The 27,597-nt window shown below is 40.1% G+C and overlaps 1 protein-coding gene across 11 annotated transcripts in view; it reads left to right on the forward strand.

Annotated features, from left to right (window-relative positions):
• Nucleotides 1–27,597, forward strand: part of ctnnd2b (catenin (cadherin-associated protein), delta 2b) — a 163,320-nt gene that overhangs the window by 68,782 nt on the left and 66,941 nt on the right. For 6 of the 11 annotated variants that reach the window (XM_038718780.1, XM_038718782.1, XM_038718783.1 and 3 more), the window contains 8 exons: nt 9,985–10,019; nt 11,863–11,979; nt 18,018–18,169; nt 18,459–18,632; nt 20,211–20,356; nt 21,764–22,002; nt 22,947–23,078; nt 26,048–26,360. In XM_038718780.1, the coding sequence (XP_038574708.1) occupies nt 9,985–10,019; nt 11,863–11,979; nt 18,018–18,169; nt 18,459–18,632; nt 20,211–20,356; nt 21,764–22,002; nt 22,947–23,078; nt 26,048–26,360 (1,308 nt within the window). The remainder of the gene's footprint in view (nt 1–9,984; nt 10,020–11,862; nt 11,980–18,017; nt 18,170–18,458; nt 18,633–20,210; nt 20,357–21,763; nt 22,003–22,946; nt 23,079–26,047; nt 26,361–27,597) is intronic. The other 5 variants (XM_038718781.1, XM_038718791.1, XM_038718786.1 and 2 more) reach the window with 3 other exon arrangements.

A 27,597-nucleotide genomic window follows, 5' to 3' on the forward strand; every position in this document is an offset into this window, starting at 1 on the left:
TGGGTCTGTGCCGTGCAGAAGTAATGCAAAGGAAGAGAATATTGTGTACATATAAATATATAAACTGACAACATAAAAATATACAACAACAAAGATCAACAATCAACAACAAATATGTGCAACGTGCCGGGTCTGTGCACGACACGAGATGTCCATAAACAACGAGTCAAATGACCGAAATTAATTCAATTCTTATGAAAGGGGTCTCTCAGTGACAAACCCATGAATTATCACTCAACTCTGCCATCTATCCTAGCGTGGTTAAGTTTATAACCTGTTCAAGCTACTGTTTTGGATTTACAACCCACAAATATACTGCATGGTTCAGTCTTACAGCTCTAGCCAATCTCTTTTCCAGAAACAACAGGAAGGTATTTTGAGCAAGAAAGATCCATATACACTACCTGCCTAGCAGACAAGACAGAAAAGGTTAGCAACTAGCTGATGAACATAGTGGAGCATTTAGCTGCTAAAGACCCAGTTATATTTCTCAGGATATGGTCGAGCACAAAACAGAACAGGATGTGAGTTGGATAAGACACGTGCCTTTGGTGTGAGAGACCCAGGTTTGAATCCACTGTGAGACACTAATGTGTGCAAGACACTTAACCCTAGTTGCTCCAGAGGCATGTGACCTCCGACATGTATAGCAATTGTAAGTCGCTTTTGATAAAAGCGTCAGCTAAATGAAATAATTTTAATGTTTTTGGACTTTCATTTGTCAGGTGGCCAGAAACACAACTTCAAATGTGCCCTGTGTCTGCTCAGCTCAAATACAACTTTGTATATATACTTTGACTGGGTTTTCCTTCAACTTGTCATCCTGCATATATTGAAAATGTACTGCATCCCAATATCTACCTCATTTGGGGTTGCAAATGAATTTCAGTATCAGTGTTGTCTGCGTAGATGGCAGAACGAGGAAGCATCACTTTATGATAATGTGCGAAGGAAAGTCAAGCGGCAGTGATTGATGGTCAAAGAAATGAAGAGAATGAATATTGATGAGGCCTTTGGTATACTTTTCTTTGAATCGTAAAGGAAAAAACTTTGATGTGACACATTTTGATGCTAATTTTGACATAAGCTTTTCAGAAGTGCAGCGTCAGTTGTGATGAGAGTGTGAATCAAATTGCACGACATGTGAATAAAGCAGCTAAAGGTAACTGTGAATACTGTAGCAGACAGCCCATGATTAATGTCTAAATGAAATGTATGCATAAATTAAGATCTACGTTTGCAAAAGTCAGCTTTAGGATTTCAGTTGTTTTTAATGTAAAGTCTGGTAAAAAAGTCCAGAGTAAATTAACCACACTGTGGCTTTAGCTTTTAAACAGTGGCTGCATTATTGTTTGATGGTTTCCAAGAGCTAAAAAGGCCTTTTTTTTCTCTTTATGGGTGGCTCTATTATCTAACAGCTCTGTCTACATGACCACTGGCCATTGTGGTCAACACAGATAACCGATAATATGCAGGGCATGGACATAGATGGATTATTTGGACCGGGTTCAGAATGTGTTTATTGGGTGGATAAAATGACAGGATTTCCATTGCTATCTCTGGCATTCGGTCATTTAAGCCCCTCTCATTGGATTTAGCAGAGCTTTCTCTCTCTCTGTGTGTCATATTTTGACTTCTCCTTTTCTCTCCGTTCCGTTATCTTTCTCTCGGTAGTATATCCCCACTTTCATTTTCTACCTCCATGGATCTATTGCTCTCCCTCTCTCTATTTGTGTATCATTTTCCTTCTCTCCATCTCTCTGTCTCCCTCTGCTCTCAATCCTTTTTTGGTTTTTCTATTTTCCTGTCCCTTAATGCAGCAGACCAGTCAGTTAGATGAGGGGGTCAGAGAAGTGATTAGACTTGTGACATTACCTGTTTTTCTCTAGGAATAGCACCAAATAGCCAGAATGCGCTATCTGAAGCAGCTGAAAATATCAGATCAGAATGTACAACAGGAGTTGATCATTATTTGAAATTACCCAGCATTATGCTTCCCATCGTTCTTTTATCCAGTTGAAAATAACAACTTCACCAAGTGGTGCTTTTAAAACTGGGCTCAAGTACTGCAATCAAGAGCTTTTACCCAACTTGCTATTTTCTTGAAATTGATTTATTTTGACATGTATATACCCTCTTGTTGTAAAGATTTGTGTGCTAGTACTAAAAGGGCAATGGGAGGCAATGCTACAACCATCTAATTTCAGTAAGTATTATCAGGTTTTATTTTAGACACCTTTGCTTGGTGGCGCTCGAACGTTGGCAGTCCTACAAAACTGTATGTCTGTCTTTTTATATTTTGATTATTCGCTTTCAGCTGATTATCTCTTCTGGGGGGATTTAATATTAGGTGAGCCATTAAAGGCTAATTACCATAATAGATGTATTTAGAGCCAGAGTTTTGCACAGGATCTCCTTTTGCTTTTGTTCTCAAGAATATACAGCCATGTTATTCTTGATGTAAGTCAAGTTAGTAAGATCTTTATATACTGTACAGTTTTTTGGGTTTTTTGTGGATAGTTGGGTGTACAGAGTAGAGTAGTCAGAGGTTTCAGCAGGCAGCTGTAGGGCTCGGAGCACTTGCAATGGGACCTTGGGGAGATTTGCAAAAAATGCTGGATAAAAATCTTTATAGGCCGTTTAGGCAAATTTTACATTTATTATCTTAAAATATCTTCATTGGTTAAATGTGTGTAGCGCAGGAGCGAGAAAGTAAAAGACAGAAGAGGCGTTATGAAGAAGTCCTGAAGCTCACATAAAAAAAAGCCAACATAATTCATTTCTAGTCCAGTTTAAATCTCTGCTAGTTGCTAGCAACTGTTGATTTAGCTAATTAGCAACCTAGCATGCAAAGCACACCTTGTTAAAGGTGACATTCAGCTTTAACTCGCAGACTTACGCCTTTCTGTTGGGCCTGATCAAGGTCAGGTCACATTTTCACCACAATCAAATTGCTCTAGAATTTGTTTGTGACAGAGCCGGAACCACATTCTCTAAAGGTTCTTCTTTGTTTTGATCCACATCCAAATATGATTGCTGTGTTCAGATGTGCCCAGACAAATTCTACCTATCAGAGTCCAATTCGCTCAGGCCTACGACACTTGTTAAGGAAAGGTTTGGTGTAAATGTTGAAAACGCCTGTTAAGTCACAATCTTTCTCAAACCATAACCAAGTACTTTGATTTTTAATAAACAAAACTATAAAAAAAACTTTAGTTATGCTTTAGTTGCCAGAGCAGATTCTGGAGGGAAAACAAATGAAATCCAGAGAGCGTTTCTTCGTCAAAGGAAAAAAAAAATTATTCTCAAAATATATTTCCCAATGCAATACTATAATCTAAACAACATTTTTGGGTGACAAGGTCTGTATATTGTACTAAATCAGTAATCGGCTGTGGTGTACTCTATTGCTCAAATCTAGTATGAGCTCATGGGTTTGACGGGAGGTTGGTAAGGTCAGTCTTTCTAGCTTGTAGAAATAGCTGTAGGCATTTTGAGACAATTCAGTATTGTTGCTGAGTCTTCCAGTAAATTGTCCTTTATTTAGGATTACGTAACATGTTTAGATTTTGTGTATGCCAAAAGCAGCAGAGGAAGAGTACAATCACATATAAGATAGCGCTGAAGATTTTTATTTTCATTAATGGCATCTATAGCACTGTAGTGGTCTCCAGTGACATATTTCACTCACTCTTTGAGCTTTGCACATTCGAACACAAAAAAATCACCATTGATCCCTGTGCACACCCACACATAAGACCCATGTGCTGTTTTGTGTACACACAAACTAAGCCACATGTACACATGCACACACACACACACACACACACACACACACACACACACAGCATTATATCATTAGTGGTGATGAAGTGCCATGCCATGGCGTGACCTGCAGCAGGCGAGTTGATCACGCTGTCAATTAGTTCTCTCTCGGTCCACTAATTATCCTGTCACATCCCGTTCACACGCCATAGAGATTCGATTGGAAAAAACATCAGCTCTGTGTTCCTGGGCCAAGAGGTCAGTGAGCTGTTTCAGATACTGAGGTCTGATTAGGTGTACCTGGTGGCCAGGACCAGGAGGAGGACTGCTGTGTGGGCAGAGAGGAGGGGCAGAGAGAGGAGGAGGAAAGCCGTAGCTCAGGTGGTAAACTAAGATGGTGAACACGGTATCTCATATGGTATCATATGGAGCTGCAACTAACAATTATGTTCATTTTTCGATTAAACTGTTGATTATTTCCTCAATTAATCCATTAGTTGTTGGATCTATAAAATGTCAGAAAATAGTGAAAAATGTCAGTGTTTCCCAGTGCTGTCTTCAAATTTCTTCTTTGTCCACAACCAAATATATTTCATTTAATGTCATAGAGGAGTAAAGACACCAGAAAATATTCACATTTAAGCAGCTGGAATCAAATAATTATTAATTTTATCAACATTAAATTGAGTTGAATTGAGTAAATGACTATAAAAATAGTTGGCAGTTATTTTAATAGTTGACAACTAAAAATAATTACGTACTAATGTGTGCATGGTGACATTCCATTTAGCTCAAGTACCACTGCACCAAAGTACAGCTTTAGAGTCTGAATGACTTAAAACAATTATTCGGGTATTACAGTTGTTGGTGATTAATTTTCTGTAATCTACATAAATGATTTATCAACTAATTGATTTGGCACTAATAGATGTATAGAGCTTATAGAGCTGAATGGCAGAAGAGAAGAAATCTAGTCGTCTCTTTTCATCATCACACCCTGACTCTGATTCATGAGCCAATCCAACTGTTAGAATGAGGATTGTTCTTTTATAGCGTATTCCAGTTTAGTCTATTCTCCTCCAAGAAATTCTGTTATATCCCATTTGAATTATTTCTCTGCTCTTCTCTGCTCCAGTCTTATCTGGTCTAGTCTATTCTGGTCTGTTTTGATCCCTCTGGTAATGTGAACAAGTTCCTATATTTCCCCCAAGCTCAGACAGAAATCTGAAACCCTCTGGACTGTTTAATATTCCAGTTCCAGCCCCTGTTGATCTAACCACTTGACAATAACACCACTTGGCCTCTTTCCTCACAGTTTTCAATGAGCTGTCTACCTGAGCGTTCAGCTTGCATTTGGTTTTACTTACATCACATCTTGGCCGTTTGGTAAATAACACACATTCACCTCTACTCAGGCATTTTCTAGAGTACTGAGGCAACATGTTGACACCCAGCAAATGCAGGAAAAAAAGGTCTGTACTGCCCTTTTAATAAGAAAACATTGACTCAGCCTCTGTCATCAGTACTGGCTGTCTGAACCCAGACTAGTGATAATAATCCTTATCATCCCGCTCCATCTATGGTGCATGTCTGATATAAACACACTCCAACCAAGACACCTGGGCTCAGTCTCTCTTTGCTCACTTGTTTTGTGTAGCACATATGAGCTTTTGTGTGTGAGTATTTTGTGCATGTTTGGGGGTGTATTGTTTGGTATAATAACGCCTGATGAATGAAGAGACTACTTAGCTGACAGAGGGTCCCATTAACATGTACCGCTTGGCTCCCCCTTGCAATCCGTCACACACCACATAAACACACACACACATACAGGTAATCAATAGGATGATTTAATGGCATCTGTTCTGTGTCCGCAGGGAGCGATAGCATTCATTGTTAGATTTAGCCGTGGTCTCTTTGGGTTAAATGTATGGAGGATTTCACACCAAAATGCTTTTCATTTTGAATCATGCAACAAAATTGACAAGAGAGAATATTGCCACATGAAATTAATCTGCAAATATTATAAAAAACACCGGTGATATCTTAAATCCCAGCTGACACATATTACTTGCTGAGAGTTAGATGAGGAGATTGATACCACTCATGTCTGGATGCCAAGTAGAAAGCTTGAACCAGCAGGCGATTAGCTTAGCATAATAACTGGAGGATATGGCGGAAATTAGCTAGATTGGTTTTGTCCAAAGTTTTAAAAATCCACCCCTTTAAAACCAGGGCCTCCTTCTGCGACCCAACTCTGCAACGGGGCTGGGAGGAATTCCCACCTGGAGGAAGCGTTTGAAACTTTAAAGCTAAGCTGAACATTGTAACGCATTTTGAAACAAAAATCCTTGATGATTTGATCTTATGATAATATGTAATTTTTTTTTTTATTCTCTTGATGAAAAATTACCTTACTATAATTGAATCTTACAGCCCAGTACATTTGAAAACACCTGTGCCTTTAATATAAAGTATTCCAGACTTCTTCATGTTTTCCCAAGCAATTGTTTTAAAGCTGGTATTTACACATTGTCCAATGGCATGTGATGATCACTCCCACATCTGTTACCCACATCTAACAAGAGTCTGGACCTTGTCCACCTTCAGATCAGGACATTGAGACCTGAACAAGTCCCCACACTGTTTGGACTTTTAAATGTAGATGTAGACAATATATTAACAAGTATAAAAAGTCTATTACTTTATTGTATTCTATCGTGGTTTCCAAGAAGGTGTCTATTCTCACTCGCCTCCTCCAAGTCCCCTGTGCCTGTTCTGTCTTCACCTTCCTTCTCTCCCTGAATCATCTGGAGCAAATATGAGATTGTCAGTGTGACTGTGTGTCTATTGATTTATTTAACATGACCAAAAAGAGTAGTGATAGACTTTTGCATTTTTTAGTATTCTATGTATTTCCAACAATTACACAATTCTCACCTCCTCCACGTCACCTATGCCTGCCTTTTCTGCAACTTCTGTTACTGCTTCTGTCTCCCTCTCTGTCCTCTGAATCCGCAAGAGTCAACATGAGATTATTTGTCAAACTATTGCTTGCTGTTCATATTTGAACGGTGTGGGTCTACGTGATTCCATGACAGATGACTGTAGGTGAACGTAGGCTGTTGCCTTTTCAAGCTTTAAGTTGATCCTTATTATCTCCATGTCTTCTCCTTCATCATTTTCTTGACGGATTACAACAAAGTGAACATGCCATATAGAACAGCATTTGGTTAAGAAACCGCCATAGAAATACAGCTCTGGATTACTTTTTAGCGGTAGGTCATCCATCAGACGAAGCGAACACGATATGAAATGCATCAAAATGCAACACTCCACCCACTTGATGCTGTTGGATTCAACAGCTTTCAGGAGTGGAGACATAAGTGGAGCACTAAAGACAACTTAGTGGTGATGCTTATGTAAAGTGCCTCAAACCATTAAGAGTGTATAATACACTCACCTAAAGTATTATTAGGAACACCTGTTCAATTTCTCATTAATGCAATTATCTAATAAACCAATCACATGGCAGTTGCTTCAATGCATTTAGGGGTGTGGTCCTGGTCAAGACAATCTCCTGAACTCCAAACTGAATGGGAAAAGAAAGGTGATTTAAGCAATGGGCGTGAGCGTGGCATGGTTGTTGGTGCACAACCATTTCTAGGGTTTACAAAGAATGGTGTGAAAAGGGAAAAACATCCAGTATGCGGCAGTCCTGTGGGCGAAAATGCCTTGTTGATGCTAGAGGTCAGAGGAGAATGGGCCGACTGATTCAAGCTGATAGAAGAGCAACTTTGACTGAAATAACCACTCGTTACAACCGAGGTATGCGGCAAAGCATTTGTGAAGCCACAACACGCACAACCTTGAGGCGGATGGGCTACAACAGCAGAAGACCCCACGGGTACCACTCATCTCCACTACAAATAGGAAAAAGAGGCTACAATTTGCAAGAGCTCACCAAAATTGGACAGTTGAAGACTGGAAAAATGTTGCCTGGTCTGATGAGTCTCGATTTCTATTGAGACATTCAGATGGTAAAGTCAGAATTTGGCGTAAACAGAATGAGAACATGGATCCATCATGCCTTGTTACCACTGTGCAGGCTGCTGGTGGTGGTGAAATGGTGTGGGGGATGTTTTTTGGCACACTTTAGGCCCCTTAGTGCCAATTGGGCATCGTTTAAATGCCACGGCCTACCTGAGCATTGTTTCTGACCATGTCCATCCCTTTATGGCCACCATGTACCCATCCTCTGATGGCTACTTCCAGCAGGATAATGCACCATGTCACAAAGCTCCAATCATTTCAAATTGGTTTCTTGAACATGACAATGAGTTCACTGTACTAAAATGTCCCCCACAGTCACCAGATCTCAACCCAATAGAGCATCTTTGGGATGTGGTGGAACGGGAGCTTCGTGCCCTGGATGTGCATCCCACAAATCTCCATCAACTGCAAGATGCTATCCTATCAATATGGGCCAACATTTCTAAAGAATGCTTTCAGCACCTTGTTGAATCAATGCCACGTAGAATTAAGGCCGTTCTGAAGGCGAAAGGGGGTCAAACACAGTATTAGTATGGTGTTCCTAATAATCCTTTAGCTGAGTGTATATACAGTGTGTCATGTGTCATGATGTAAAACACTCTGTGCTTTACTTGTTGGCAGTTAATAATCTGTACTGTATTGTACCTGCGGCCAACTTATATTATTATGTGGCTTGGGTGGTAGCAGCGTGGCTAATGTTAGCTTGTTTGAATTGATCTGCAGCATTGACTGTCCTGCTAGTAGCTTCATTCAGTAAGGCTAAACAAGTTAGTGCGAACCTTTTTAAACTGGTAAAAAAACCAAACATTTAACCTGCAGACAGCAGCATGTCTTATTTACGGTTTATAAGGGGATAAACCTTGCAGCAGAAGAATCAGCGATGTGGATCTATAACAGTTAACAGTATTGAACATATGTCAGAGATGCTCCAACTGGAGGAAACACACTGATTATCAATTAATAACTCGCATTGGAAGGGATGCATTTGCTTCCCCTTCTCTTGAATATAAAATGTTGGTGGTGAAAGTTTCACAGTGTAGATTTGTATCTTATGAAATATCACCTGTACCCTGTATTTTTGCTTCATATTGTATTGCTTAAATGCGGGTTAGTGACTAAAAAACTGCTCATTTCAACTGGTCATTCCAGGTCAGATGTGTGTTGTGGTATCTTCCACCTCAGCATTGCAGTAAATAGTGTATCAAAGCACAAGTGGAAAACTGCAACACATGGCAGCAATCCAAGAAGATAATGAGACATACCGAATGCACAGTCGCACAATCGATCCTATTTACAAAAAGTGGGCAATATCTGTTACAGTTTCGTTATGAGTGTTTTAACCTCAAAATGTTACACTGACGGAAAGACAGTTATTGACAGTTTAAGCAGTTATTGAGTTATTTAGAAACTCTAAATTGATTTGTAAGTGTAACTGTTGTTGATTGTAAGACAATAAAGGAGGTAAATAGCAGCACTACTCACACTCATTTAAGCAATGTATATACTGTGTAGGGCTTAAGCATCAGCATCTTATTTCAGGGTCTGCCATCGCTGCCAAAGTATTTGTGGAAAGGCACAAGGAAGGCAAGAAACAGGTGTTGAACAATGACATTATCGATGAAAAGGGTCATTACTGAGATTTGCACTTTACTTAATGCCAAATATACAAGAAAGTCAAAATCAAGAAAATGTATTGTTAACAACATAAAGTTCTTGTTTTTGCAAATGAAACTTCAGAAATCAGTCTTGTTTTTATTGGCACCAATGTATTTTGGAGTGTATCTTATTGGCTTTGATAAGGGTCGCTATGTCCAAGGTCTTGAAGAAATTTCCCAATCCTCAGGACGTTGTTGTTTGTCATACTTCAGCTGAAGGTAAAACAAGAACAAATGTTGATATTAGGTTTTCACTAGATGATGTACAGTGATATAAAACTCTTCAAGCTTTTGTTGTCTGTGGTATTCCTGTTTTGTAATAATACTATAACATGGATTTTGATGTGAAAAAGATACGGTTTATTGCGTATGAGACTGGATGGATGGAAATGCTGTTACAGTGTACAGTTGTCCTGCTGGGGCACCAACAAACAAGAACAAAAGTTAGTGGAAAATGTAATTTTCCTCATATTTCTAACCCTGTTTGCTTTCTGTTATTTGTCTCTTGCAGTTCAACCGATGAGAAATTTCGCTGGAACAACCAAGGTAATATTTCCTCTTAAATGCACTTAGTACATTTTGTATGGTCCTTTTATTGTTTGCATTCCAGCACCACACATTGCTGACAGTGATTTTTTTACAATAGTGGGCACTGTAAAAACAAAAACAAAAAAAACATCTTGCACTAACAATATATTGATGCAATGTACTATGGTATCTGCAGCAGTTAAAACTCACTCTCTGCACCAAAACCCAAATAAAAAAGGCTTCTTCTTACAAAAAAACCTCTTTTCTCTCAAATCCCAGCATTTAGTTTAACCTGTTTGGAGAGCCAGATGGGAAGTGTTTTCCATAAAGTACAACAAGAATCAATGAGTGTGATGATTTGAAAGTCAAATGAAGACACCTCTCTGGGCTTGACAGCTTCTTTGACAGCATTTTAGTTGAAGAAACACCAGCCATGCATGACACTTAGGTCTCTCTATCTTCCTCTTTGTCAGTCATGTTGAGATGTATAGGGTGTTGAGAGTAGATTTATTATCTGAGTGCAAGGTCTCTGCCAACAAAGAGGTGACTGAAGGTTTGTGTTAAAACCATTTCATACTGAAGGCTTCCAGTGTTTGCTGTAGTCTTCATCCATCTGTTGCAACGAAGCCAGACCACTCGGCCTCAGAAAGACAAAATTAACTGTCATGAAAAAGGAAAACCCTCCCTCGCTCCAATCAGACTTTTTGATTTCGTCATCACTCACAAAATCATTAAAAACCCATCCCTTTTGGATCAATCAGGTTTAAAAATGAGTTTTAGCTTGTGTGTGTGTGAGGGTGAGAGGAAATCCAGAGTAATGCCGCAGACCGCACTGGAAATGTTTCATCAACAGCATCAACATCATCAATCTGCAGTTGTGTCAGACGAAGTCAATAAAATCAGCCTCCTAAATCCACTCACTAAGGCCTCTACTATTACCATCTCTCTCTCTCTGTCTCTCTCTCTATAAGAGATTAATGTTGCTCCTAAGGCTCATTTGTAAGGTTTTATCCCCCTTGGCAGCCCTCTCTAACTTGAAGACTGGGCATGTTATCAGCCTCATTCTGACAGACAAACGGCCTGGTGTCTAAGTACAAGGCGGTGCCCCATAGACCTAGATCCCACAAGATTTGTTGCTGGATTATCAGTTAGATTTTTACCCTTGACCCGGAGTTTACCCTTACACATTACTCTAAGGTCTAATCTAAATCAGTGGGGCCATGGCAGGATTACCAACCGGGAAAGGCAGGTAACTGTGTGGAGACTCCAAAGGCCTAGGTTTAATGTTGAAGTGTTGGTAATTTGAGGAAGTGCAGAATTGTGCTACAAATTCACAATATTAACTCAAATGGTCAAGGTGAAGATTATTACCTAATCTGAAGGCCCTGTTTAGTAGGTAAAAAAAATAACCTTTGGCTGTTTTTGTACAGCATTGTCACTGCAAGTCTTAGCAAGCGTGATATACATATCGAAATAAGTTAGGCTACTCAGAAACGCTGGTTTCCATTTGACTGAGTTATGACTCAATAACAATGTGCGATTTATGAGGCAGATTGTGTCAGTCAGGTTTTTATTATTTGAGTAAGCTTTTACAAGTTACAAATTAATGCCTCATACCACAAACCTTGGGCAGGACACTATCCCATCATAGAATCCCTGGTTGGTATCTGGGGCTCCAGGCAAAATATGATGAATGATGAAGCTGCCGTGTATAATCGCAGGAATACAGCCATGAGTGTAGCTTGAGTGCCGCAGCTGCACACAGTGTAGAAGTATGGAGCGACAGACCGGAGGTGGCAGAAGAAGCTGTGTCTTTGCGTCGAATCATGTTTTTTTCCCTATCTTGTTTGTACACATGTAGATGGACAGAAGGACATAGAGGAGGAGCTGACAACAGGCCTGGAACTGGTGGACTCTTGCATCCGATCACTCCAGGAATCCGGCATCTTGGACTCGCAGGACACTTCTACAGGAGACAGTAAGGCTAATGTTAGGATAGCTTAGAAGAGAGCAATCAAAGGCCTGCGGAAATGGATATTCTGCAATGCCAGACTGTACCATAACACAAGTGAGCAACATGGCACTGAAAAGAGCGTGTTCAGTCCTTAAATAGTAAAAAGAAGACAATTAGATAAGTTTTTTAATCAAGCCTGTTAGATCGTTGTGTTTAAATGCGTGCACTAACTAGCAAGTTCTACTCAAAGGCTGAAGAAGATGATGTCTTTCATTAGATTTAGTCACATTTTGTTACAAAATTAAATCATTTTCAGTACTAGTGCATAAGAGTGGTGAGCCACAATATCTATAACACTTGTCTGTTAGTGTGTCCAGCATAATTATATCTTTCCTTGGATTTCCTATTGATGAGATTTCTTTTTCTGAGGCTTACACATCTAAATAAATCCTCCAGAAGATGTTTCCACGGGTTTGGGCTACTGGACAAGACCAAATGCAAAAGCTTTCATAAGCTGGATATAGCCTGAACTAGTAGTCGGCAAAAGCAAAGCTGAACTTTATTTATCTTGTAAAAAGGTATAGGCTATATTATTTCCTTAAATTATATTGGAATTCCATAAAGCCATCATTGCCGAGGGAGGGGGGTTAAAGGAAGTGCTAGTGCGCTTGCTCCTCTGAGGCCACACCATGCGGAAGCTGTGAAAGATCTGGGTAAATTTATACCCGGAAGCCACTGTGCAGCTTTCATAGAAATGAACGGAGCCCCGTATCCAATTCTCTTTATACATCCATGCCCTGAATGCATAGCAGAGACACTAAGGGATACCGTATCTCCCAAGGTGGAAATTTACACATCCATCAGACTTTGCAACATTAGCATTCATTTGAAGCCATGTTAGTGGATAGTCCAGTATTTACACTCTCTACTCTGTTTTGGTCTCCACTAACTTCTGAGGGAAAGGTCCAGCAGAAAAGTCTCCAATTTAGTCTGCCATTTGGTGCTGAGCAGGTAGGGTACAGTGTTTATTTCAGAGCTTTCTTTACTGAGAACAGCTGCCTGCTGAGGCTTAAAACAAGACTTATGACAGCGGTGAGACTGAACTACTACATTAATGTTTCGGACCTAAAAGCAAAGGACTGTACAGAGCACTTTAGAGTTGGGTGATAATTAAGTGAGTGACTCCTTTCACATTTAACATGGTTGTTTGATCCTTAAAATTTAAAGTTAAAATGAATGTATTGATTAGCACAGCTTGAAAAAGCCTTCACAAAAATGGTTACTAGACACTAAGAGAGAGAAAAATTATCAATTAAAATGTTTCACTGTTGTATTGGTATTTTAAATCCATACTGCAAAGCATTTGTTTATAAGAGCTCTCAGTGAGATCCTGAACAACTCCGTGTAGCTCACTGCTCCACTCATCTTTTTTCATTCGGTCCCATGGATGATACCCATGTCTCTTGTATAGTCGACCCCATGGGAGAGAGGTAGCTGTCAGGAGACATGTGGAGTCGGGCCAGTAGTTTGATATGCTAATCCATCCTCGCTGAGGTGTCAGCTGGCCTGCTGTTCACAGTGCAGAGAGGGGAGGCACACACACACACACACACACACACACACACACACATAATGTCTATGTGTCCATAAATATGCACACATAGACAAGCATGCATATAAAATCACACACAAGTGTGCACGCATAGGCTGCTCATGCACACATGCTATTATCACTGTGCACTCACAGACACACATGCATGCAGCACGAGGAATGGTAATTTTGTTTGATGTTTTTGATGTTTAAATAACAGTTATGTAACCAACCACCCGACTAGTCAAAAAAAGAAAAGAGAAAAGAACGAACGTGCAAGCAGGCCAGCACATCCACTGTGTTGAAGCCGGTCCTGGATGCTAGATTAGCGGCTCTGTCTTGCTCTTTATTGGATTTGGGGAAGTTTACACTCCAGCTTCCCCAACCAGTCTTACCCAAGATATTGTTGCATTTGCCAAACAGGGTTAGTCCTCATGCTAAAAGCTTTTCTCTTGTAACATCAGAAGTCAAAAATACTATTTCAAACAGGGTTCTGAAAAGTAATCTTTTATTTTTTTGTTGATTGTACTTAAAATATTATCCCATCCAAAGACCTTTAATTAGGATTCTCTTTTTAAAAGAGTCAGTTAGTTGATAACATCTGCCAGTTAATGTTGTCATTTCAGCTGGAAAGATTTACAGTTGGGTAGAAATAGGAAGCTACCTCTGTCTGGAATCAAGAACCCATTGTTTCTGAAATTTTGGAGAATTTATTTGCCAGTGAACATTCAATTGATTGATTTGTTTCATTGGGGTTAAAAAAACAGAAGCAAAAAGGAGCAGGTGGTCAAATATATAGAAATTACTTAACACACCAAATGCCAAATGAAAAGAAGCATTATACACGAGAAGTAAGCATCTACCTGCAACGCAACACACACACACACACACACACACACACGCGGCAGCAGAATACACTAAAGCAACAAAGTACATTGAGTGTCTTCATGCTAAGTGCTGGTGATGCTCGCCAGTGTGCATGTTAATCTGAGTGTTTATGACTACGCTGGATGCAGCTATTGAGGACTGTGCATGCGGTTTTATGTGCTTGTGTGCATGTAGCAGACTGCGCATGCCTCCAATCTAATAATAGACTCATAAAATATTAAAATGTGTCAATAGAGAATGCTGGTCATGATGTGGAAGAAAAGCCACTCTTTGTGTGTGCATGACAGAAGATGAAATGAGTGAGCCGGAGCAGGTCTATCAGGGTCAGACCGTCCTCGACTGCACGCATGCAGGTATATGTAGTGTGTTCAGGCATTCTGTCATGGAGAAGGAGTGAGATATGTGTGTGTTTCCACTCAAACAAAATGCACAGGCAGAGCCCTTCTTACGGCACCCTATTACTTTTCACTAATACACCCCTACCTCTACACACACACACACACACACACACACACACACACACCTCAAATGGATTCAGTGGAGCCTTCAGTGTTTGCCATCTGAGTGATAATGTATTTATGAGGCCCTTTGCTTCTCAAAAGGCTTCACTACCCATATGAAACACACCTAAAGTGGCAAACAAAAACTGTGGAAAACATCCCCCGGCTTTGTACATGCACATGTGGGCCTGTGTGCATGTGTGTGTGTGAGAGTGTGTGAATCCATCTGAAACAGGCCTGGAGTAGGAATTCTTCCTTTTTTATAATGTGTTTTTCAATTCCTATGTGTGTACGTGTGTGTACTCACCCAAGATGAGCCTATATTGGACACAGAGGCCTTGACCTAGTAAACTCACCCAGCACCCTTAGCTTAATATCACATTTTAAATCATTCACGATCACCAGCTACACTGCCTACAGGAGCCATTCGCTGTACTTTAAAGTGACTTTTCACTTCGCTCAAGCTTTATTTTCCAATGTGCTTATCCATTGTGACTCCATTTGCCCGTTAGCTGCTGACTTTATCTGTGCCATGTTGACTCCTCGCACGCTATGATTTTTCATTCTCTCTTGTTTAATGATCCCAAACAACCAGAGTTTCTTCTTTTCTTGTGTGCTGTTCTTGGTTTGACTTGTAGACTGCTGGCAAAAAAATGACATCAGTGGACATTAAAGGCACTGTTGATGGGAAGCTAAACAACGCTTTTCAGAGTACAAACACTGAGCGCTAAGAATTTATAGGTCTATTTAGAGCTGACATAATGCAGTAAAGTCATATTCTAGTGCTGTGAGTTGCCAGAAGGGCATACGGATGTAGCAGTTTTAAAAGTGGATGGAGGATGTGTGGACTGTATATGCATTGCAGCAAAATGCTACTGGGGAACATCATGTTTTAAGTAACATTTTAGATTTTTTTTTTTTTCTGTAATTAAAGTCACTGATGAGGCACATCATTGCTATCATCACCAAAAGTGAATTAATCAAGGGTGCACTGAAAATTTGACAGGATTTAAATAAGAGCGATGGAAGTGTACACGCACAAGCAGCTCCTGCCTTCCTGTCCTTCAGTATACTTCAGACTTTATGGGCCATCCAGGCAAATTCAGAGTTTACAGTCTACAAAACATTCTACAAATGCTTTGTCATTATGTTTCATGTGCGTGTGCTGTCATTTACACACAGCCTGTTTGTGTTACATCTCACAGTCTATGTATTCTTGCTAGAAATGAAATGATCCTTGTGCAAATCACAAGACTGCAAACTGCCTCAGAAACATAAATGAGGCTGTGTGTAAAATTAGCAATGAAACGTTTTATCAGATTACGCTTTGGCTAAATGTGTGTGCGTATGAGTGTGTATTCATAGTCCGTCTCTACTGTGAATCCACTGCTAATTAGTCATGGTGTCATCCATCAATTAGTGTACAGTTTTGTTACCACAAAGATCTGAACATTTGAAAAGTTTCACAACAAAATGACATTATACCCACTTCCTGAGGCATCTAAGACATTTGTTCATCATTCATTTGATAAGTGCAAGTCTGATTCAAGAACTGAGAAGTTACCATTGACTAAACAGACTTAGTGGACCTCTGACTTACCACTGATTAAATGGCTGACCAGCTGCTAGCTCAGTGGTAGCTCACTGTCGGTTTGGTCAGCTGGAGTCTGGCCAACTGATCTTTGGTAGATTTTGGATGAAAGCCTGAATGTAGAAGTGGAAGAGTAAGAGTTGTGGTAATTGAAAACGGCACCACTGGAAGGTTTTACACAGCAGTGTATCAGTGATTCTCACACTTTAATTTTTACTGCAGTTGACAGCTGACATTACAAAGTAAAGAAGGTGTGTAATGAGTCATTGCATTCACAAAATGACAAAAACACATCACAAATGTATGAACTTCTAAAGGCTTTTCTTTATTTCTTACTATCCATAGTGAGATGACAACTGCATTATAGTTTAAAGGTATGGTGAAGATGATATCAGCGTATTTTCCTGTTACTGGATGTCTAATACTAGTATTATTATAATACATTATTGACCAAGAGACATGGCAGACTACACATTGGACCTTGACCCATCTTGATCAATCATCATTAAACAAACAATTTTGGTTTTTTTGGGGGCTATTTATGAACTTTTTTCAGCTATATCCAGTATTTATGCTAAGCTAAGCTAATCAACACCCAGCTGTAGCTTCATATTTAACAGACAAGTAGACCAGTGATATCAATCTGCTTTCCTAACTGTTAGCAAAAATCTAAACTATTTCTTAAACTATACTACACTTTTTTAAACACAAAGGCACAAATTACACTCTTAACTGAGAACTGTGATGATATGGAGTAAAGAAAGCGAAATACTTGTAGGAGAGAGCGATGAAGGATGTGATAGTGCAGAGAGAGTGAGAAAAGAAGACGGAGAAGGAGTGCGTTTTAAATGGAGCTCAGGAACAGAGTGAGATTTCAGGGTCACAGAGCATGAGCGTAAAAGAGTGCAGAGAGGCTAGAATAACATAGTAGGTAAAAAGCAAATGGATGTCTCCAAAAAGAGGACTAGGAATTCTATTTTATTCTATTTTAGCTTTCTTCTATTTCTTCTCTTCATTTCAAGGTCTGTTGTAAACTGAACCAGTAATATTTGTTGTATTCACATTCATTCTTTTCCCATGAAAAAAAAGAATTACATTGGATAACATGTGGGATGTAAACTGGGTTACAAAACGCCTTCAAGGCCATGAGCAGAATAAATCTTTACACAAAGATGGACTGTTACAGAAGTAAAAGTTGCCTGAAAACACTTACATAAAAGCATCATGACAGAAGTGAAACCAAGTCTTAAAGGGGCTTTTGACAGGGATCAAAAAGTTAGTTTCAAACCATGACATTACCTCACTTGACATCTCTCCAAACCCTCTTGGGTCTTTTTTCACAGAAAATGCAGGATTGATTGAATTTACACAAAAGAAATGCCACCAATCAAAAGCCATCAAGTATTTCTCCACTGAATGATCACATCGTTTCATGTTACTCATTGTCCTTTAATACTTTCCCACTTCTTCACTTTTTCTTTTTCCCCATCAGGACAAGGACTTCTGTCCCAAAGTGCTTTGCAGCTCAACAACCAGGATGCTTATGCAGCAGCTGGTTATCATAGTAACCAAGGACTGGCACTTGGGGAATCGATCACAGGCCGCAGCGGGCAGGTTGGAGGGGCTGTTCACATCTACAACCAGGTACACACAGACCTTTATTTTTGTACATTGGATCAGAGGCCTTCTCCCTCAATGTTATCTTTATCTTCTTCCCTCTTGTATCTTTATCTTCTTCCCTCTTGTATTTCAATCTTTCTCCACCCCTCTGCTTCTTTATCCTTCCTCTCTCTATTCACGTTCACATTCACACACTTTGTTTGTCCACTCTCCTGCCTCCTCCCCCCCGATCTTCCTTCAAATTCCATTTTTCCATTTCTCCTTCTCCTTACTTGCTGCCTGACCCCTTTTCTCCACACTCTTTCCTCTCTAGGTGACATCCAGCCGTGCAGCTGCCCACTTGGTGGGAACAGACTCTCCCTCCCAGTCCCAGAGAGACTCATTTGCCCAGCAGGCCCATGGCAGCGCCTTCCACATGCCCACTGAGGGTGGATCCGCACCTGCTGGACCACCCATGTATTACTCCTGTGCCACTTTGCCTGCACAGGTACAACTCTCTCAAGAGATTATTGTAATGATTCAGTTGTCATCTGACGGATGCTTTCTCCACTCCTCTCAGTAGTACACTATTGGCGAAATCCTTAACGCTGCTATAACTCTGGTGGAATCAAGGAGCAGGTGGAACCAAAGAGCTTTAGAGTACTCTGGGCTTGGTTTATTGATTGTATAATTCCTTATATATTGAGTAAATCTTTTGGTTTAGTTCATCTTTGGTTGTAGATGTTTTTCAGACAGTTATTAGAAAGGCATTAATAGCACAAATACACCTCCCGAACTTATTGTCCAGTAAGAGACTGATCTAGCAAGCTTGCAAACTGTCAGTTGGAAAGCTTGCTAGCTTGTAGAGCTTGCTTTATTCCTTTTCATTAACTCTTAAATTAATTAAAATGTACTTAAGCCTATGAACAAAATGCCAAAGGGGAGTAACTGTTAGATGGCCCGTTAGAGAGAGAAAAGAAAGAAGCTTGTGTTGTGACTAACAAGCGTTAGCATGGTCTCAGCTTGCCAGCATGTTTGTTGTTAGTTAGCCAGCTTCATACTTCATCAGCTAACCCTGAAAGTAGTCCCTGTGTGACGAAGCCTCTAGCACCACCTATTTTGCAAGGACACGTGGATGAACTTAACAGTACATGCAAGTTACAGATAACAGAATTTCCTACCAACATACACTCTGTCCTAATAGAGTGAACTCGCCCTTAGACAAATTAGTCTTGACTTGCAGAAGATTACACCCCTCCACTTTTTCTAGTGAACTACTTCACCACCAAAGTATTAGTTCAACTTGTGGCAGATGATGAGTGCTTTAAACACTGCAAACATGTTGTCTCAGTGCATACTGCTGTGGAAGTTGATCTGCACCGACTCTTCATTGAACCTAAATTACTGCTCACGTGGAAGAAATAGCTTATCCTGCATCTTTCTTGCAATTAGTACAATGGGTTTATCAGATCTGCAAGCAGTTTTGCTTGTAGAGTTGGTTCAGCAGTGCAGCCACAATGCAGCAAAATTGTATTTCAGGCCTCTTAGGTGATGATTTACTCTTTTATTGCTTCTTTTGCTGCACTGCGATGAATTCTGGGCTCAGAGTTTAGGATTATAAGAACATCATGTTAATCATGTCTTTGGATTTATTAAAACAGTTTTACCGGCCCACTGTATCCTCGGCATTCTTACTTTCGCACGTCTGTCCCACACTCATTTAAATTAATGGAGTGTTGAAATTGTACGTTTAGCTATGTAACTGCAAGACCTTGCAAATATTTCTTCAACTTATTTCCCCAGTTGGAACAAAATGAAAATGCATTCATTTGGCGGCCCATTGCTCGCAGTCAGATTTCAAGTTCATTCGGTTATAAAAGTTCAGAGTCATCCCTTCATGTTTGGTCTGATAACTCCAAGCTCTTCATCAGGATGTTATCACAGATTAGAGTCTCTGCTCTCTGGTTTTCCAGCTCCGGGGGGAGTTGTTCATGTCTCTGAAAATAATGATTTGAATAAGATGAGTAGATGAATATTTAAAGTGAGTGACATTCCCCTTTAATGAAGTACAACTCCTCTTTTACAGCGTGTGAGCTCCCCTCTGCAGGCGGTGGGATCTCCTACCAAGCTGCAGCGCCTGGGATCAGCCTCCTCTGACATGCCCAGCTATGCCACACTACAGAGGGTGTCCTCGCCCAAACAGTCACCCAGCCGACTCGCCAAGTCTTACAGGTTGGTTCAACTTCAGTCTGACCAATTAATTTAATAAGGGCTCATTGTTAGAAACACAGTAATTTCACTGGTTCAAATGCACAAAAGAATGTATCTGCAGGGGGTCGATATAGTTTAATGCCAGTGACTCAAACAATTACTTCACCTGGTGCTGAGATTTCTGGCTTTGAAAAAAACTTTCTAGCATGTAGTCTGTTTCACAACAAAAGAAATCAGCTTGGATAAGTAATGCAAGACTTCAGTGCTAATATTTTAGTAGTGTTTTACATCGTATTTTATCATACCTCAGCCTGCCAGCCTTTGACTTTGAAAGCATTGGGGTCGTTTCTGCAACTGGTCTTCCTAAAGTTTTACCCTGCCCCAGACAAATGAAGGCCCTGCTCATAATGGTCTACAGAGTTCTGTGGTGTGAGTGGGGAGTTTGGTGCACAACTAATGACCAATTAATCTTTGATGAAGCTCCTGAAGCACAGTTTTTACTATACATTGAAAAAGACATGCAGTGTTAAACCCCCTTAATAACATAGCAGATTGCTGGTGGGCCAGTCATTATGAGCTCATGCTGTGTAGCCAAATGTTGTTTAAACCAAAATAACTTTATTTAAAATCCCAAAATGTCCATTATGTGTCTGGATTTTGGGGGAACATGTATAAAGTGATGCACACTGATGCATTATAGATGCAGAGTGATGCATCTATAATCTATTTGACTGAACTGTACAGACAGTCTTGGGTTTGAATATTTCACTCAATGTAATATTGCATAGTTTTAATAAAAAGCTGGAATATGCTGATAGAGAATATATATGATACTGTCAGTGTGGAAAAAAGTCAGATTTATAGTTCCTGCATCCTGTGATTAAATGTTGCCTTTTGTACAGTCTGCGTGCAAAAGACCACATGGACAGTATATGCAGACTGTGCTACAACAATGCGACAACGCAATACAAAGACAAATTTGCACGTTTCCGCTCTCACTTTCTGAATTAGTTTTTGACCTACGATGAAGCGAACAGCCTTTATGCTACTTAGGGGAAAACAAAAAAGGGAGAATGGTATGTTACAGGGGTAAGAAAGCACATCAGCAATTTAGTGTTAGTAAAGTAAAGGTGACATACGAGAGACCGATTCATATAAAATTGTCCAAAATCCAAACAGAAGGGGCAGAGATATACTTGTTGTGCCTATTATTATCCGGAGGTACAGAAGACTGAATGCCACAGTTTTCACTGGCTGAATAGTACTACCCACAACTAGTAAACTGGTATTGAGTTAAATCATTTATGGTCTTAGTCTTTAATGGGTATTAGTTTGCTATCATATTATTCTGGGAAATGTTTATTCAGGACACAGAATTACACTGTGACAAAACTACCAACCAAACCTTTCCATTTTCACCTCCTGCAGCACCTCATCGCCCATCAACATGGCCGCTGGCTCGTCCTCCCCCCTCTCCATGGCAGCCTCCCCAGGGGGCAACCACACCTCATCGCCCATCCACCAGCTGAGCTCAGTGGTGGGCAGCTACGCCACCCTGTCGCCCACCAAGCGGATGCTGCATCACATCGGAGCAGACAGCTACAAGATTTCCCACGAGCTGTACGCCAACGCAACCCTGCAAAGGCCTGGTAGCCTGGCAGGTAGAGGTCAAGACAATTTTATTACTTTTTTATGTGTGGATGTATGAAATGCCATTGTGCCATAAATGTTTTAAGGAATTGTCCACTTTACATGTATTTTGTATATATCTAGTTATTCAAACTTCAACAATTGTTACTGTTTAATTGACAGGACTATTTTTAATTTTTAAATACAATTTAGTCTGAGATTATGCATTGTGGGGTTTCTTCATCCTTCAGTAATATGGCATTTCTGAGGCAGTTCCATTATGTTCATGATAGTTAAGGGTCACATGAATCCACTTTCCATTGATGTCTATTTGGTATTCATCAGGATGCCATCAGCACAAGCATCCAAAAGAAAACACATATTACCAAATATTTAATTAAATTGGCTTGAGGTTTTATAAAAAATGTATTAGATTGCAAATGCAGTCATGAATGTCTGAACAATTTGTGAATGAGATTTGTTGTCTGGAAACAGTTTAAAGTGCCAGATTTGCTTTGGGCTTTTCAAAAGGTGGACTTGTCATTTTGAAATGTATCTTTTATTTACTTGAATTAAAATGTGGTTATGTCAAATATTAGGCAATTTATTAAAAGTATTTTACAATTGCATGGTTTTGATCACAAATTAAATGGCTATCCTGATTTTGTAAAGCGGAACATCACAACCCAAACACACTTTCATGCCAAATGTCACATTTTTACATCACAATGCAAAGTCGCCATGGGAAGGAAAAAGGGGCCAATCAGCAGTATTTTTCAGGTTAATCTGGTGATTGTGTTCATGGCAAGTAAAATGATCACAACATAACCTTTCTATAAATGTGTTTTAAGACCAGATTGACTTACTTGGCCTACATGTAATTTGATTGTTCCCTAGTTTGTCATTTTTCTCTCACTTAGTGAGAATATAGTTATCCATCCATGTCAGTATATCTAACCGTAACATTTCCTGTGCTTCCCAGGATCCAGAGGTTCCTATAGCAGCCAGCACAGTCACCTGGGCTCTGAGCTACGACCTCTGCAGTCTCCTGAACACCACATCGACCCCATCTACGAAGATAGAGTCTACACCAAACCCAACCTTAGAGGACAAGGTGAGCTGAGATGGGAATATGGAGGCTGGGTAAAATAAAGACGGGGATTTATTTAAGGCGTAAAGGGGAATCTACAAATACAGAGTCTACAAATCTGTCTCCCAGAGGGCCAGTGGAGTAGATAGTAAAAAGGCAAACATTTGACAGTAGAGTGGAAGGGGGGTGCACAACATTTTTACAAAAGATATAGTGGTGAGGCATATTAGCAGCTTTGCAACTCAGGTATTTATGTAAATGTTAAAGATTATATGTGAGGGGAAAGATGTGTGAGGAGGATGAGGAGTGGTAGGGGCTAGAATGTATAATGGGTCAGCGGATGACACAATGTAAACAGAAGGTTTTAGAAACAAAACAAGAAAGAGGAGATAAGTTGGAAAAATGGGTATCATGTTCTAAAAGGCAGCCTTTATACAGTTGTTCCTAATTATTATCTGTGGTAAATAAATAATTCACTTTATTGATCAAATAGAAACAGTTAATAAGACAAACTGTTGGATTGTCAGGTTGTGAAAAAGCTCCTTCCTGGGTCATTCATAAAAAAGGCATTAATAGTGTTAGGATATTCCCACTTTCTAGTAATCCATCAAGCCAGAAGTTAATGTTAGGAATTGATTCAAGGGTCATGAGTTTAATTCTCTAACAAACCATAACTTCTGCCATTACAACTATTAATAAAGTCATAAAATAAGAATATCAAGGGTTTTGCTGTTTAAGAAACAGCAAAAGGCAGTAAGTCACCTGCAACTATAAATGTTAATAAGTCATTAATAAAGGGTTCTTACAATAATTGGTCATTCATTAAACTCCACATAGGGAGTACTACTCAACCTACGAAAAACGGTTGTTTCTTTTGTTCTGAAAGGAGAAGTCTGAGAAAATAGTTAAAAGAAACCCTTTTGTACATTTAAGGAATATGTTGTTTAGTTTTGAGGATTGTGGGAAATGTAGGAGCAAGTGTTTTTTGGAGCTTGGCCTCTTGTAAGCTTCTGAACTTTGTGGAATTGCAGCACTAAATAACTAAAGTTCCCGTTTATTAGCTATCTATAACGACAAAAGGAAGTGTCAAGCTGGAGGATAAACACCAGGCAAAAGCATTTTCATACCTGGCAACCCAAAAGCATTTGTAAACGATTGTTAACAATTTATAAAGCCATTAGTTGATTGGAGTAGATTAGAGCGCAACTGTAAACACAGAAATGTGCTTCAAATAGTCCAAATTTATAAATAGCTGTAAATCACCATCTGAACCATCTAAATTTAAAAATCAGTGAGTAAAAGAAGACATCACATGATACATTAAATCAAATTGATTGATCAAAGAAATACTGGACAGCAATACTGAGTGGTAAAACAAAAAAAGACAGTCTGGTCCAACTTAGAACGTTAGTAATTTTTTGGTAGTGCTGTGTTATTATAGACTGCTGTACATAAGATATTTTCTCATCCCATCTGATCATGTAGCGCTATTTACCAGATCAGGTGGGCAAATCCAATTGGGGTCTCAATGGCAATTTGTCTTTCAGTCACAGTCTGTTAACTAATTAGTTTCAAGGCTGAAAATTAATCTCAATTAATCCCATGGGCGTTAGCTTGGGTGCTTTGAAATCAAAGCAAATCAACCGTGTCCTAAAATGTTGCTGTAAAGAGAAATACACAGAGAGAGAAATGTGAAAGAAAATCTCTTTATTTTTTCTACTAGTTCCAAGAAAAGATTCACCCTAATAATTAAAATATCTGAGGTGGTGTTTGTCATGCTGGCTCTTGCTGCATCAGAATAACTCAATCATCATCTCCAGCTTTGTGTCTGTGAATGTAAGTCCAAGGGCACCATTGTGTTCATCAAATCCTGTATTTTTGTTTTTTTACATTGCTTTTCAGCTCAAATAGTTTCAAGATAACTTTACGCCTGACTTCACATCACAGGTGAATTTCCTCAGGCCTTGTCAAGATCCCTGCAGTTAGTTTGTCACACACACACACACACACACACAGACTGACGCAGCTCAGCTCCCTTAGAGCGAGCCGGTGGAACCGCGCTGACCATCATGCCCACATGGTTCCTGAACTGCTGTTTAACAAGGGGACAATTCCTCTTTCTGTTGGAGACTGACACAGGGGGTCACTGGTCTGCGTTTTCCGGTGTCCTGATGTCTTTACAGCAAGACTGGATTACCAAGTGGGCAACTTCACTGGGGCCCCGAACCCTCACTGTATGGCAATTAGTTTGTGGTGCTTTAAGTAAGATATTTGGTAGTTGGCCCCACTAAAGCAGAATATGAACAGAAATGTATAATAAAAAAGAGCTTTTAAAGGAATAGTTCAACATCTTTGGAAATACTCTTATTCACTTTCTTGGTGAGAGTTATATGAGAAAATATACCACTATGATGTCTGCATGCTAAATATTCAGTTACTGCTCGCTGTTGGTCAGCTTAACTTAGCACAAAAACGGGAAAACAGCTATCCTTACTCCGTCCTTGCACCGCAATGAACAGTGAGTGGGGACGAACGTGGGTTCATAGGGTGCATAGCTCATTTTTGCCCCTGGGCCATCCTGGCAGTTTGGTAACCCCCGTAATCCTGCTGTGCTTTAGCAGAAAATAAGTTTTACAGGTGCCTGTAAGATTAATGTGTCAAATATGAATTCTCTTTTCTTTCTTTTTTTGCATGTCTGTTTGATTTGATTGCTTCTGTCTGTTGTTTTTGTGATTATATGTTTCAAATGAAAAATGAGATTATTTGATGAGTTCACCCACCTGTTGTAAGTTGTAACTATGAGAGTTTTATTTCATGACTTTTTATTTTTGCTTCCTCCTTTCTGCTTTTTTCTTCTGTGCTGTTTTGTTCCATTGGTGCTGGTGTTGTTGCTTTTATCTCATTGTGTGTGTACGTGCATCCTTGTGTTGGCGCTTGTGTTTGGTTGCAATTTCTTCTTCACCAACTCCCCTCTTCGACTACATCAAACCCAGTGGTGAACCAATTGTACCAAGAGGTCCTCAACTATCTGCTCTGTCCCTACGCCCCTCTTCCTGCTTTAGCCCCGCCTTCCCCCGGTGTCGACCCAATCCCCTTGCAGCGAACAGGAAGCCAAAGCGCCACGGCCACCTTTCAAAGAGGCAGCTTTGCCGCAGGAGGCGGGGCAGCTGACTACGCCAACCCGTACCGCACTCTGCAGTTCTGCCCATCCACCGAGTCGCCTTACAGCAAGTCGGGCCCTGCCCTCCCCCCTGAGGCTGCCCTAGGCCGGTCTCCATCAGTGGACAGCATCCAGAAGGACCCAAGGTGAGGAAAAACATTTATTTAGAATCGGCTCTGGCTTGTTGATGAAGCCCCTTGTTCCGCTCCCTTTCCACTTTCACTGAACTTACTGAGGGCCAGATTCACCAAGTTAAACACAATTATGCGAGAAAGTGTAAATCACATTAATACCTTGGAGGCATTAGGCTTGAACAGTGGGGGGAAAAAAAAGAGTGTAATTGCAATCCACAAAAGAGTGTCAAAGTTGGAAGTGTAAAACAGTGACACAAAACAGTTTGTAGCACCTCAACTGATAATTGACTGTCAGGATTTGACGCTTCAGTGCAGTAAAGGGCTGGCTGAATCTGGGCTTTAGTATGAGGCACACATCACGCCACATCTTTCACTGTCCTCTCTAGTTTGCCTGGTGTTGGGGCTTGTTCACACTGCCATATGAATGCCTGGGCACATCCCTAGTGCCAATTTAAAAGTTTGCTATCGCTGTTAAGAATGGAGCACCTCTCTGTCAGTGGCAATCAGTCACATTATGTGCAGTAGGTAGACAGAGTAAATGTGGAAAGTGCATGAAGTCTGCTTTTAGACCAAGAGAGCTCTGTGTACGAGCGTGGGTGTGTGAGAATGAGGGAGAGAGAGAGACATTGACAGACAGACAAAAAAGAGTAAGAGAGACGCATACAGAGACAGCTTAATAGCTGTTTTTTTAATCATGCTTTTGTCCAAGTAATGTCCAAGTAACAATCAAATTTGAAATACCATTCCAATATAATCTTGGATTTTTCGACTGCACAGACTATACTGTTGGTGATAGAAGCAGCCTAATTAAAGTTGAATTTTCTCCCTGTGTGACATTTCAGCTCAGGTGTAAACAGGAGATGTGTTTTTCTACTCCAATTTAATATTTCTAATGAGGAAGTCACTTTGTGCTGATCTGCTTATTAAGAGTGTCTTTCTGTGTCGTTCTTGTTGTTTTCGCCATTGCTCTTTCCTCCACCCATTGTCCAAGTGTTTCTTTCTCTTTGCACATTGCACTCACATTGTCTGTTTGTTCAATCTTTAGCTCCGGCATCATTGTTGTGTAGCTTCCAGCATCCACACATCTGCGCTGCTACATGTAAAGGACTGACTTGTGATGCATGGCATATTGCTTTACCTTCACGACATGCATAGTCTACGTCAGTGCTAGCACTTTCTGAATAAGACAGTGCTTTTTGAGTAGCTTGTTGTCCACATTGTGTTAAAGGGAGGGTCCCCCAAGATGATC

Source organism: Micropterus salmoides, unplaced genomic scaffold (genome assembly GCF_014851395.1).
Source record: "Micropterus salmoides isolate LMB-PRFRI ecotype aquatic unplaced genomic scaffold, ASM1485139v1 Ms_hic_scaffold_14, whole genome shotgun sequence".
Classification (NCBI taxonomy): Eukaryota; Metazoa; Chordata; class Actinopteri; order Centrarchiformes; family Centrarchidae; genus Micropterus; species Micropterus salmoides.